This window comes from Pseudopipra pipra, chromosome 20 (genome assembly GCF_036250125.1).
Source record: "Pseudopipra pipra isolate bDixPip1 chromosome 20, bDixPip1.hap1, whole genome shotgun sequence".
Lineage (NCBI taxonomy): Eukaryota > Metazoa > Chordata > Aves > Passeriformes > Pipridae > Pseudopipra > Pseudopipra pipra.
The window spans coordinates 9,555,437-9,569,314 of record NC_087568.1 but is presented as its reverse complement, the minus strand read 5'-3'; the positions used below and the strand labels follow the sequence as shown (position 1 = coordinate 9,569,314).

Here is a 13,878-nt window from a genome sequence, read left to right as displayed (position 1 = left end):
CAGCAGGTGGAGGTGAGGGCTGGGGCAGCAACTCCTGTTTTCCCATTACCAAACCGGGTGTTTTGGTGTCTCCTGCTGGGAGAGCCCTCAGTCACTGCTGGCATGGGGTTTGTGCCACGTCGGAAGAGGCATTTGTAAGTCATATGAGGAGCAGCTGGGGGTGCTGGGGGGGCTCAGCCTGGAGAAAAGGAGGCTCAGGGGGGACCTTCTGGCTCTGCAACTCCCTGACAGGAGGGGGGAGCCGGGGGGGGTCGGGCTCTGCTCCCAGGGAACAAGGGACAGGAGGAGAGGAAACGGCCTCCAGCTGTGCCAGGGGAGGGTCAGGTTGGACATCAGGAGGAATTTCTTTGCTGAAAGAGTGGTCAGGCACTGGAAGGGGCTGCCCAGGGAGGTGGTGGAGTCCCCAGCCCTGGAGGTGTCCAAGGACGTGGCACTCAGTGCTCTGGGTGGGGGTTGGTCAAAGGTTGGACTCGATTATCTTGGAAGTCTTTTCCAACCTTAATGATTCTGTGATTCATAATGTTGTTTTCCTTGAGTGTTTGGGCTTCAAGAGCAGTGGGAAATGAGATGCTGATACCCAGGGAGCTGGTCTGGCTTGCAGAGTTGTCCTCCAGTGTGACTCCAGGCTCTTCTGATACTGTAGGTGAGAACTGCTTTGATGGGAGCTGGTTGTGACTCAATCCCCCCTGCCCTGACAGCCCACTCAGACACAGCTCTCCCTGGTTCTTGTGTTGCTCCTCATAATTCTGGCCTCTGGAAGGAAAGCAAGCCAAGGAATCCCTAACAGCAGGTTGATGGAATCGTTTTACTGATCATGCCAGTGAATTGTTACCACTCCTGGTTTCCTGGGGAGCTGCTGGTTGGTCATGTCACAAACTCCCCTGCAAGTACATGGAATTCATACTCAGATTTTTTTCAGCTTGGGTCTGAAATCTCTGATGGGAAAAATTCACTGATGGGGGAGCAGGGAAATGTTTGGAAAGGTTTCACATGGGTATTGATGTTTTAGCTGTGTGTTAACTCTAAGTCAGGCTGCAAAAATCTTGCTGCATTTGAATCATATAATTATTTTAGCCTAGAATTGCATTTAACATGCTTCACCCATGTGTTTGCTCTGGCTGTTACCTCTGAAATGACACCATGAATTCTGTCCTGCTTTGTCCCAGGTAAAGAGCCAGACTCCAGTAGACAACATCCCCAGGAGAGCTGGGATTGCCAGGGAGCTGTTCCTTGTGATGTCTCCTGTAGCAGCAGAGCCCTGATGTAGGTTTGGCTGCTGAGCTGTGTCAGTGCCACCAAAACTCAGCCATACAGCTCTACCATGTCTGTGCCACCAACACAGCCCTCCCAGCACAGCTCTCCTGGGTCAGCCTGGCCTTGGGAAGGGCTTTGCCAGAGATCCAGGTGCAAGACTGGGCAGCATTTTGTTTGCCAGGAGAGGTGCTGGCATACAGTCCAGTAAATGGAGTTACTGGGAAAGGCAAAGGGAATGTTTGCCATGGTTGGGAATAAATGGCCACATCTGCAGCTGAGGCCAGTGAGGATGAGTGCACTGCTGTCACCTGAGCCACCCACCCCAAATGTCACCCCGTGGGCATCCAGGTGAGCTGGGTGGGTGGGTGAGTGAGCAGCATAAGAGGACTGTGGTTTAGTTGACGTGGTGATGTTTGGTGTGAGGTTGGATGATCCTGGAGGTCTTTTCCAGCCTTACCCATTCTGTGGTTCTGTGATACGTGTCGAGCAGTTTCTGGAGGAGAGGGTTGCTCCTCGTTAGCCACTGTAAGTAGCTGTAGCTTCCCTTTGGAGCTTTGATACCACTTGTGACCCTTTTCTCCTCTCTCCCTCCCTCTCCTCCCTCTTCCTCCAGGGTTTAATGCCATGGCTGCAGATGAAAGCGCTACGGAGAAGCAAGTGGGGGAACCAAAAATGGCAGTAGACGGTGAAACCAACGGTTCCTGTGAGCACAGCGAGGCTGGAGGGCACCCAAACCCAGCCAAAAACACTCAGGACAACACGAAAGTGAGCCAGCAGGACTCTGGGACTAAATTAAATAGGATAGCAGAGAACGGCATTTCGGAGCGGGACGGAGAGACTGGGAAGCAAAACCACCTGAAAGCAAATGACTTCACACAGACTTCTGTCACAGGGAGCAATGGGTATATCCTGACCAAGCAGATGGCACAGGAGCAGCCCCTAAGGACTACCAGCACCTTTGCTTCCCTCACCGGCCATGCTGCAAAAACCCTGCCTGGAGGAGCAGGCAAGGGCAGGACTGTGGGCCCCTTTTCCCAGCTCCAAGCCACGATGCCAAGCAAGCTCGGGGAGGGCAGTAAGGACATGGATGCTAAAAAAGGCCCTGCTGCTAATGCTGAAGTCAAGGTCCACAGAGCACGGAAGACAATGCCTAAACCCACCCCCAGCCTGGTAATGTATCTGCCCAGCACTGCCTCGGGTTGCTCTTGGCTTTCCCTGGGTGTGTGAGGGAATCCTGCCTGCATGGGAATGTGTAATTCAGAGGTGGCCCACTGGATGGATTTATTTTTTCAATTTTTTTAAAAATATATATATTATTAATATATTTATTTTTATTGTTCTCTTCCCACAGACAGACAGAGAGACCAAAATATAGTCACATTGCCACCATCAGCTCCCGTCCCCAATGTGTTTCTAAATATATAATTGATCGATTGCCTTCTCCAGCAGATCTATGTGGGACACTAAATGGCCTCTCCCTCATGGCTCTGTTGCTTGTTGTCTGCTGACATCCAGAGCAGCCTGTGAAACAAATTAGATTTCTTCTAAGGTCGACCCAAAGGAAATTAAGCATAGCATGTAAACTTGAGGCTTCTCCTAAGCTTGGAGGCTGTCAAGAGGCTGATCTGTTAGGCAGCTTGATTGCATTGCTGTAGGAATCATTATGGGCTAAACCAGATGATGTTTTCCCTCTCTGTTGCCTGCAGAAATGCAGCTTGTGAGGAAATGTTCACTCCAGAATCCTCAGGTTGGATTTACCACCACTTCACAAAACAGAGCTCTGCCTTTTTTGTTAGGAGGCAAAAGGAGATGTCATTTGGTGTGTTCATGTTACAGTGGGGAGAAGAAATGGGCCTTTCTTTGCCATGAGACAAGTTTGGGTCTTTTAGTTAGTTTTTTGGTTCTTTGCAAGGGATAGGGAATAGATCCTGGAGCAGGCAAGTCTCCACTACAAGCTGTTGGTCTTCATCCCTGTGCTGCTTTATATTTAACTACAGAGAACTGGATCCTCTTGCTGTGCTGATGGTGGAGGGAGACCAGCCTTTTAGGTCAAGGAAGGGATTGCCAACCCTGCTTGGCAATGGGAGTGACTCCCAGGAAGGCGTGGAAGCTGCTGCAGCTTCTCAGGGGTGGGTGTGACGGGTCACTGACACCATCCAGCAAACCCAGAGTGATCCTCACGTGTCCCCCACGTGTGGCAGCACAGCAGCACTGAGATGTGAAGGGCTCAGAGCTGTGGGTTGCTGTGATCTGGAGCAGGGCAAGAGAGAGGGAAAAGGAAAAGGGAGGGGTGGCACCTTGCCAGCCTCAGATGGGGAAAGGTGCCGGTGGCACCTGTGCCTTGGGAGCAGGTGGGAGTCCAAAGAGCACAGCAAGATAACAAACCTGTGGGCACCCAGCCTTTATAGCAGGGCAGGAACTGCTCCTACCTGCCTGCCATGATTTCCCAACCAGTCTCCCAAAGCACTCATTTCCCCTCTGTCTTGCCCTGGTTGCTTTGGAGTTCTCTGCTCTGTGAGCCCGCTGTGTTTTGGGCAGGGGGAGCCCAGGTGCCCCAGTGCAGCCGGATGAACGCCTCCCATCAGGCTGTCTCTTACCCAAAGAAGGCTTTGCAGCCCAAATTCCCTCTCAGCTTTCCTCCAGCAGCCTGTTGTACACTGAAAGTAGGCCGGGAAAACCCTCAGACCCTGGTGGAATTCCACAGGGAGTGATCCCGTGGGGCCGAGCGGTTGAAAGGGGCAATTCCCTTTTAAAAGTCTAGTCTCTGCTGCGTTAGGAGGGAGTGTTTTCCTCATTCATATTTTATGATACATCAGAAGAATATTTATATTCAACCCTTGGGCTTTAAGGTCTGTCTCTAGGAAATGGTGTGTGGAGTTTGGGAGCACTTGGAGAGCTGGGACAGCACTCTCAGGGACGGTGCTGGTGATCCTTATTTGCTCACACCATAAAAGTGGCTTCAAAAACCAAAGTCTGTACTTGTTGGGCTGCTCTGGAAAGTACACAGCCAGTCCTCAGCTCCTCTGGCCATTTGCCTGGGGCTTAAAATAGGGAGAGAAGCAACATTCCCAGGAAGGGTGGTGAGAAGAGGCTGTTCCCATGTTCTCTGCTCAAGCCTCTGCAGTTGAACATGAACCCAAGATTTGATCTCAGTACTGCAAGACAATAAAACATCTGTTGTGTTCAGCCTTCCTGATAATTGCTACCTAATTTTTCCCCATTGTCTTTAGAATTTACATGCTATTTTCTTTGAAGGAGCAGAGTCCTTGCTCGTTGTCATTTTTCTGCCCTGATTATTTCTTTGTTGAGCTGCTCAGAAGAGGCTCCTCGGCCCAGCAGTGCAGGAGCTTTTTCCACGTTCACACCTTTTCCCCTTCAAAAAACACCATGAAACCAGGTGCTGTATCCCAGGAAATAAATTGTGGAAATCACCCAGAAGCTGATGTTACAGGACACAGTGGTCTTCTTTGCTAATATTTCTTAGAGCATTGTTGTTTTCTTGGTAGGACTGTTCTTGCAGAGCTGTGTTGCCTGGGAGAAGGAAGGGAGGAAGGTATTTTGTTGCCTGCAAAGTGTAAGCATTTGTTCCCCCTGGCTCCTGCAGAAACCCACTGGGGCCAAAAAATTGTTTTCTGTAATCCAGTAGCTGCCAGGGGACCTTGGTAGCCTTTTCCTGCACGTGTGAATTGGTCTCTGAAAGGAAGAAAAGAATTTTCTCACCAGTTTAACCAGCTTTTTCTCTGTTTAGGAGTTGCTTCCTGAATTGGGATCGAAGCTGAATCTGAAACAGGTGACACTTTTAATTGATGTTGTCGCATGTTAAGGTGGTTTTTGAACAGAGACCTCAGAAGAGTTGTTGGCAGCATCATTTCTGCTCCACTTTTGAGTAGAGCAGTAACACAAGTGTTGTACCTTTCAGAAGAATCTCTCTTTTGTTGCTAATCCATTTACAATCCCCTTAAGAACCCAAAAGTTTCCAGACCAGACTGAAAGGCAACTCTCTCTGTGTATGTGTGTGTGTGTGTGTGTCCTGTGCTTGGAGAAGGCATCTCCTGCTTGGAAACTCCAATTTCTGAGCTTAACATCATTAAAACATGAGGCATAAAGGCTGATAAAGGTACTGAAAGCATCCCAGAGTTCTCTTTGGTGACAGGAGGAGCAGGTGGCTCAATGGGGAACCCCGAGCTCTGTTTCCATGGCTCGGTGACCACGAGGCAGGAGTTTGAGGTGTGTGTTTGTGGTGGTATTTTTTATGCTGTGCAGGGGACTGGGATGGGGGAACTGAACTGTCAGAAGGAATAGTGCAAAAATTTGTTAAATGAGCATTTTGGCCTGATTCACACTGTGAGCCCAGTTTAACCTGGGGAAGACAAACCCTGGGCAGGGAGGAGGAACTTAATGTAGGAGATGCTTTGCTTATGCTGGTGTTTCTACCAATATTCATCAAACTATACCTTCAAGCAGCATTGCCACTGAGTATCTGATCCCAGAGCTGGTAATGCCTGCTCTCTGTGTGCACACAGGGCTGGATATTCCATGTCAGTGCCCAGCTCTGTGGGAGCTCTAACCTAAGAACACCTTGTGTTCCATCTCCTGGGGCCAGGCAGGTGGCAACTGGAGGACTGCAGGTGTCTGGGGTTGCTCAGCAAGCTCAGAGCCTCCAATATGCAGAGAATTTAAAATAAAAGTGCAGGGCCTAATGGGGATGAGGATGGGAATGTTGTTTCCTTGGAGGGGGAGTAAATAAAAAGCAGAGGGTGCAGTGAAACAGAGCTCTTGGCTGATGGCAGGGGCTCTGCCAGCCTGGGTGAACCCAGAAGGTCCAGCAAGGAATCTCTCCAGAGGGTATCTGGGTGTTCATGGGCAGACTGAAAGTGTGAAGTTCATGTGTGAGAGCTTGGCCACAGTTAAATATCACAGAATATCCTGAGCTGGAAGGGCCCACAAGGACCATCCAGTCCAACTCCTGGCCCTGCACAGACACCCCAACAATCCCACCCTGTCCCTCAGAGCTTTGTCCAAACCCTCCTGGAGCTCTGGCAGCCTTGGGGCTGTGCCCACTGCCCTGGGGAGCCTGGGCAGTGCCAACCACCCTCTGGGGGAAGAACCTTTTGCTGAGATCCAACCTGACCCTGCCCTGGCACAGCTCCAGCCATTCCCTGGGTGCTGTCACTGCTCACAGAGCAGAGATTGGAGCTGCCCCTCGGGAGGAGCTGCAGACCCTGGTGAGGTCTGACCTCAGTGTCCTCCAGGTGAACAAACCCAGTGCCCTCAGCCACAACTTGTAGGGCTCCTCCAGACCCTTCAACCTCTTCCCTGATGGGAAATGTTCAGGAGTGACAAGGCCACAGGATGCCATTTTACTGCTCACACAGAGGGGTTCCTGCAGAGGGGGTTGGGAGGTGAAGGTGTGCTGTGCAGTACATTAAATTTTGCATTTAACTGATTGTGCTGGTGCTGCCCCAGTGCCGACCACAGCCCACAGAAATAACTGTCCTAACCCCCAGCAGATCTATTTCTGTCAGGAGCCTTGTTGTCACATCTGGTCTGAGCTCCCCTGTTTCATGTTGACTGGTTTGTGACAGTCCCTTCCCCTGGAGCTGCTCCATCCAGGAGGGCACAGGCATGAGAGCCCACACCTCTGAATACTGTGGTTCAGAAATCCATTAAATGCAGGTTTGTAGGAACATCTACACTTCAGAAACCCATTAAATGCAGGTTTGTAAGAACATCCACACTTAAGCTCAGCCTGCCTGGCAGCCTAAACCACCGTGATTTTATGCAGAGAAGTGACTGCACTCAAATCAATGTAACTGTAATGAAGTCAAAACAGAATCCCTCCTCTGATGGGCACATGTTGATCAGCAGATAAAGGGTGGATCAGCCTTGTCTGATCTAGATTAAGACCAAAGCCTTGCAGGTTTCTGTCTGTTGCTCCAAGGTAAGGCTTGCTCGGGATTCTGAAATTCAGCAATAAAAACATAATCCTTCAGCAGCACAGCAAAGGGGGAGCAGCACCACTGCAGCTCCTACGGGCACTGTCATCTGCCTGTGATCAATTTTTTATAGCAGACTGATATTTCTTGCTTAAATACCATTCACCAGCTGTTAGAGGCAGATCCCCCTGGGAGCTGCTGCTTCGTGCTCTTCAAAGGCAGCGCCTTGGTACAAATCCTGTCCCCCCCTTGCCCGGTGGATGGAGGGAACAGAGCAGCTCCCTGACAGCTGCTGTGCTGCCCCGTGGCAGTGCTGCTTAGTTTAGTCCTCCTGGCCACTTGGCTTTGGTTTCCAGCTTGTTTTATGCCAGAGATGAAAGTCCTTAAAAGAAAAGAAAATAAGAAAGCAAGTCCATCCAAGCCTGGGGTGGTTTGAGGCATCGAGGGGGTCAGTCCTTCTGCAGAGCTCTCCAGAGCTGCCCTGCTCCAGGCAGGACCAGCAGGACCTGTGCCTGTGTCCTTCCACCAGCACTAGGATGGATTCTGCTCTGGTTTTCCCCTTCCAGCTTGCTGGATTTGCTCATGGAAAAACCCCTTCCTTAATTGCTGGGCTGGGGGGAGAATGCAGTGTGTGGTCTGTCAAACGGACACGGGGGTTAATTAGGAGTGTTTGTTCTGCATTTTTGCTTTCAGGGGAAAAAAACCCCAAAATCTGAGGATATTCTATCTTTTGCCATTTTTAGTAACTTCCCCCTGCTGCTCTAAGGGACTTCTGTGCCAGTAACAGACATGTGGTCGATCCCACTGAAGTGTAGAAAGCACTTGAGTTTAATTCCTGTAAACAGATAAAATATTGTGTTCTTGCCCTAATCTAAGCAGTTTTCTTGACTATTTCTCCCAATGGTGCTGGTCCATTTTTGCTGTTTGCTGACACAAGCATTGTTAGAAATGTTGAAGTAGCTGTCCAGCTTCTTCACTTTTCCTTGCAATGCCCAAGATGAAATGAGACATTGCAGCCTTTTGCTTAGGATGAGCTGATACCACATGAGAAGCTGCAAGAAATGAAGATGTTGTGATGCAATTTCTTTTTCTATCTCATTTTTTGCTCCTTTCTTGGCCTCCAGTGGCCCACATATGTGAGGGTTAGTACAACATGTGAGCACAGGGAGCTCAAACCGTGTCCTGGAGTTTTCTTTATGTGGAATTGTCCTCTCTGTCCTCCTCTGTGCTTGACTGGTAAATATAATTGGAGAAGAAAGAAGGCAACCACGGCTGTTTTGAACACCAGTGGAGCTTGTTTAGGGTCAGGAATGGTGCTGTTCACCTGTGATTTGATTATTTTCAGTGGGTCCATGGAGGTGTTGGATGAAAGCACCGCTGGTCTCTTGAATGTTTGCTGGTGGAAGTGAAGGAGGATGAACTTCATCCAATTGCTCAGTTAAAAATCAGTTATAAAACTCAAAGGTTGTGTTCCCTCACTAGTGGCCTTAGCAGATCAATCCATGCCCAAGAGCTCCTCCAAAGCTGTGGTTCACTTGCCCAACATGGTTCTCTTGGTGCAGGCCCAGCTTTGCTGGTCTGACATTTTCCACCTTTAGGACTCTGGATCTCCAGGAAAGGAAGCAGGAATGTGTTAGGATTTGTCACAGCACACTGGATGAGTGGATGCTGAGTAGCAATTGTTGCAGCACCTGCTGCTTGCAACCCCCTTTTTGTGCTTTGCCAGCACGAGTGTCCTGTGCTGGGAAAAGGGAGTTTGCTTGGCTGGACACTGAGAAGTTTTGTGGATACCTGTGCCTTGTGCTGGGAACAGGGAGGGCAGGAGGAGCCTGTCCATCATGAAACTGGAAGAAGGTGGCATGTGGCAGGAGCATGGAATTGTTATAGTTGGAAAAGACCTTTAAGATCATCAAGTCCACCACCATGTCCTTAAGTGCCACACCCACATGTTGTTTGAACTCTTCCAGGAATGATGACTCCATCACTTCCCTGGGCAGCCCATTCCAATGCTTTCCAACCCTTTCTGAGAAAAAGTTTTTCCCAATGTCCAAGTCTGAACCTCCCCTGTTGGACCTTGAGGCCGTTTCCTCAGGCGTGGGTGGCCGGGCTGTGCCAGTGGCTCTGCACCCCACAGAGGTGGCTCAGAGCTGGGTCCTGCCAGCCCTGGGCTGGGGCACAGGGTGGCAGGGCTTGGAGGCAGGAAAAACCCACACCTGAGGCTTTCCTTGGACAGTTTCCCTGGCAGGAAAGTTGCTGGAGCTCAAGGGGCTGAGCAGCATTTTGAAGGAGTCCTCTGATGGTCTGGGGGTCACAGGTGGGGCTGAGCTTTGGGTTTAAATGGATCACTGTCATTCCTTGTTTCTGCTTTGCTTAGGTGGGAGGGTGTTGTGCCCACATAGCCTGGCACCCACTGACCCCCTCCCAAAGGCACAGTCTGGCTTTTCCTTTGCTGCTTTTCTTGGAAGCTGCTCCCTCACCTCCCCGAGAGGAGCTGGGTGTACCTGGGCAGGGAAGGAAGCAGAGCTGTCTGTGCAAGGAAGGGCCCAGGAGTGCTTGACTGGGATTATAAGGAAGCAGAAATTCCCAGGAAGAGCAGAGTGCTGCCCTAGCAAAGCCTCTCTTCTGGGAACATTTAAATTTGGAGTGGATAGAGCAGAGCAGAAGAGCTCAGTGCAGGAGACCAGGACGGGCTGTAGCTGCAGCCTCGAGTGAAGGGCAGAATTCAGGGACATCAGAAATGGGAAAAGAATGAACTTTCATCCACTAAATCCACTTTTGGAGGTGTAAAATTTAATAAGAACAGCAAAGATGTAACTGTTTTATGTGGCTGAGAATGAGGAAAGATGGTGAGAAAACTGGCTGTAAGTGCTTACAAATCTGGGCTGATCCTTTTTATTGCAGTCCTTAGATGTAATATTTTATTTTTACCTCTATCTATCTATCTATCTATCTATCTATCTATCTATCTATCTATCTATCTATCATCTATTTATCTGTCTATCTATCTATCATCTATCTATCTGTGAGAGAGATATGCCTGCTCATCTCCCATGCCATCAGATCCCCTGAGAGATCTGCTCACCTCCTTGTGGGAATTCTTGTTCTTTACCATGGCTGCATATGCCTCCAAGTGATAAACCAGATCTCACAAGACCTAATTTGATTTAAAAAAAACAAACCACCTGTTTTACCAGAATTGCCATGAAAAAGTCACATTTAGCAGTTGCCATGTATTGAGGATTTTAAATTTATTTCTGTGCTGTAATTACAGGGGCAGAGAAAAACCACAAGCTAATAACACACTACTTTTTAATTTAGAAATTGGATTATATTCTTCCAAACGGTCTGGCATGTTTTGAATGTGAATTCCTCATGTTTGGGAATAACAACACCTTTTATCAGAGACCAATTGCAAGAACCTGCACATAAAGGACACAAAATGCAGGCCTTGTGTACACTTGTTGCAGGCAGCTCTGTGTCAGAAGTGCCTCTCCCAGGCTCATTTTTTAAGATAAAAATGGAAAGCATTGGATGTTCCAGGGGACTTGGGAATTCTCAGAATAATCCTGTAGCCAAAAATTACTGTTAACCTTTAAATCTATAAACTAAGGACTTTCAAGAGGTATAAATAGTATTGTTGAGACTATTCTTGGCATGCTGTGCCCAGCACTCCTGACATCCATTTTTTAAGGGGTAGAAGAACTGGGAGCAGTCTCAGGAGTGATCCAATGTCCAGAAAATGATCCTGTGGGCACTTAATTTGCTCATTCTATTAAACTTATTGAAGAGAAAGTTTAAAAAAAAAAAAGTTGGTCATAGTCCATAAGCATCTTCTGGGAGTGACAGTTTCTGATGAGACAGGGCTTTTTAATTTAGTTGAAAAAGCAGAATGCATTTAATTATTTGGCAGGGAGAGCAATTAAGCATTGGAACAACATATCAAAGGATGTGGTAGATTTGCCTTCTTTGAAACCCGTTAATCCAAGGCTAGATGCCCTTTTAGTAAAGCTGTGGTAATTCAGCCATAAGTTATGGGCTTGATGCAGGAATCATTGGCCCTTTGATGGCCTTTTTATGTGGGTCATTTCTGATCATCATTACAGCTTTGCTGTCCCTGGCCCAGCCCTGCTCTGCCAGCACTGGGCACGTGGCAGAGCCATAATTAGGAGAATCAGCCTCTTCCTCGTTTGTGCACAAGGTCACATTACTTGAAAGCAGTGTCTGAGGGTGTCTGTCTGAACCTGGGCTTGACAGAGGGTTTTTGTTGCTTCCTGCTTTTTATTCCGTCCTTGCCCTCGCCTGGATTCCTCTTTCTGTTCTCGTGTCTCAGCTGGTGCTTCACGAGTCTCATAAGAAGTTTTTTCCTGCAAGTGGAACAGCATTAAAATCCTAGAATCATAGAAACACAGGGTGGTGTGGGTTGGAAGGGACCTTAAAGCTCCTCTTGTTCCACCCCCCTGCCATGGGCAGGGACACCTTCCACTAGCCCAGGTTGCTCCAACCTGGCCTTGGACACTTGCAGGGATGGGGCAGCCACAGCTTCTCTGGGCAACCTGTGCCAGGGGCTCCCCACCCTCACAGGGAAGGATTTCTTCCTAATACCTAATGTAAACCTCCTGTGTGTCAGTGTGAAGCCATTCCCCCTTGTCCTGGTGCTCCAGGCCCTTATAAACAGTCCCTCTCCATCCTTCTTGGCTCCCTTCAGGCACTGGAAGGCCACAATCAGGTCACCCCCAACCTTCTCTTCTCCAGGCTGAACAATCCCAATTCTCTCAGCCTTTCCCGTGCTCTTGGTTTGCTGGAGCAGCTCTTCCAAACCTGCCTCCTGCATGGATGCAGCTGGATCACCTGTGGAGTAAATCTGAGGGCAAACCCAGTGTAAAATGTCCCAGCAGGGGCAGCTTTTACCCCGCTCACTGTTCACCCCGTGGCTGCAGTGCCGTGAGAGGGAGGCACAAAGTCACTTTGTTTCCTGTGCCTCCATTTCTTGTCCTTTCTCAGCAGGTACCTGATGGTTTGGCTGTGATAGGAAAGTGTTTCACTGAACTGGACCAGGAGGCCTTGCACTGACCTTGACTTGCCTTTGCCACGCTCGGTGCAAAAGGCACAGGAATAAAAACACCATTATAACCAAGCCATGGCTGTTTAAAGAATAAATACAAGGTGGAGAAGGGAAAAACAAATACAGTCTGGGCATCTCTGTCTGAGGCTTTTAGGGTACATAAAATGGAGTTACACGGTCTTTCAGGAAGCGGATTTTTTTCCTAAATTAGAGGAAAAAGCATTGAAGGACCATCAAAAGCTGAGAAATGACACTTGGGGACGTGGTTTAGTGGTGGACTTCACAGTGCTGGGTTAATGGTTGCACTTGGTGGTCTTAAAGGTCTTTTCCAACCTAGATGATTCTCTGTGGAGCTGTGGGAGCAATCCTTTCATGCAGGATGAGACTTTGCACTGAGCACAAGCTCGAACTGGAGCTGCCTCAGTGTCTGGAAGGGGCTTCAGGAACAACTACAGAATTCCCGCAGTGTACAGTAGGAGCTTGTACCCTGCCTAGGATTTGGGATGGCAGCAGCTGGAGTGGGAGTGCCTGGTTTAAAGGGAGCTTGGACAGGTCTCTGGAGAAGGACCTGCAATGACAAGCAAAGGGCTTCTTTGCCCGTGTTTTGTTGTGTGCTGGGCTGGAGGTGCTGAGGCCTGATGGTGCCAAATGCTGTCCTAAAGGAAGGCTCCTTCCTGGTCCTGCCTGCTCTTCCAAAACAGCTCTGCAGGGCTGTTCCTGTGCATGCCTGGGGTGACAGGGCACGTTCCAGGGAATAGGTGCATGTGTTGCATTGGTTTGTCTCCTCCAGAGCCAACCAAGGGCCTGTGTGAGCAGTGTCTGAGCCTTGTCACCTGCACAGCCTTCAGCCAGTGAGGGAGTCACTTCAAGCAGGCTGGGAGTGTTTAGGCAGAGTACCCTGAAGTGCTGGAGGAGGGGCTGTGTGCTTCTGCTGTGAGTGTGTGCTCCCTCCTTCAAATGGCGGTTGAGAGAAAGGAATTAAATCAATATTCTAATTTTTTTTAATTGCTTATTTAACGCAGAGGCTCAATTAAACTGCATTTGGTTTTCCAGCATGCAAGTAAAGACCCCAAAGATGGGAGAGACAGCAGAGATCAAAAAGAACCCAAGGAGAAGGAGTTTGAGAACATGCTGGACTTTGTGAAGCCGCTGTCGTTGCCCTCTCTCCCGGGCCTTCACCAGTCACTACCTCAGAACCAGAGCTATGTGGCCACCACGAAGTCGCAGACAGGTAAAATGAGAGAGTTGGAATCCTCAGCAGCTCCCACCTCCCCAGCCTTATGTGTGTGGGGAGGGAGATGAGGTTAACAAGGACCAAAACCTCTGTTAGCACCTTTTCCCACTCAGGGTTCCCTTTCCTGTCGCTGCCACTGACCTTGTCAGTCAGAGTTGTCTCATCTACTCACTCTCTGCAAGTGCCCTGCAAAGGTGACACTTGTGTCCCCAGAATCCCTGCTGCTCCCCTTGGGTGTTGGACAGGGGATATTCTTTTAGTGCCCTGTTGAAATCCCCTCCCAGGTGAAGCTCAAGTGAAGGGAGCACTTCCCCTGCAGTCCTTGCTGCACCACCCTGTGTCCTCCTGGGGCACAGGTCCCTCCTGGACAGCTGAGCTCTGTCAGGCACCTC

The 13,878-nt window shown here is 49.3% G+C and overlaps 1 protein-coding gene across 11 annotated transcripts in view; it reads left to right on the top strand.

Moving 5' to 3' along the window:
• LOC135425159 (histone-lysine N-methyltransferase EHMT1-like) overlaps window positions 1-13,878 on the top strand; it is a 130,187-nt gene that overhangs the window by 67,984 nt on the left and 48,325 nt on the right. For 9 of the 11 annotated variants that reach the window (XM_064677149.1, XM_064677152.1, XM_064677151.1 and 6 more), the window contains 3 exons: window positions 1,868-2,424; window positions 5,003-5,044; window positions 13,306-13,483. In XM_064677149.1, coding sequence (XP_064533219.1) covers window positions 1,868-2,424; window positions 5,003-5,044; window positions 13,306-13,483 — 777 coding nt within the window. The remainder of the gene's footprint in view (window positions 1-1,867; window positions 2,425-5,002; window positions 5,045-13,305; window positions 13,484-13,878) is intronic. The other 2 variants (XM_064677147.1, XM_064677142.1) reach the window with 1 other exon arrangement.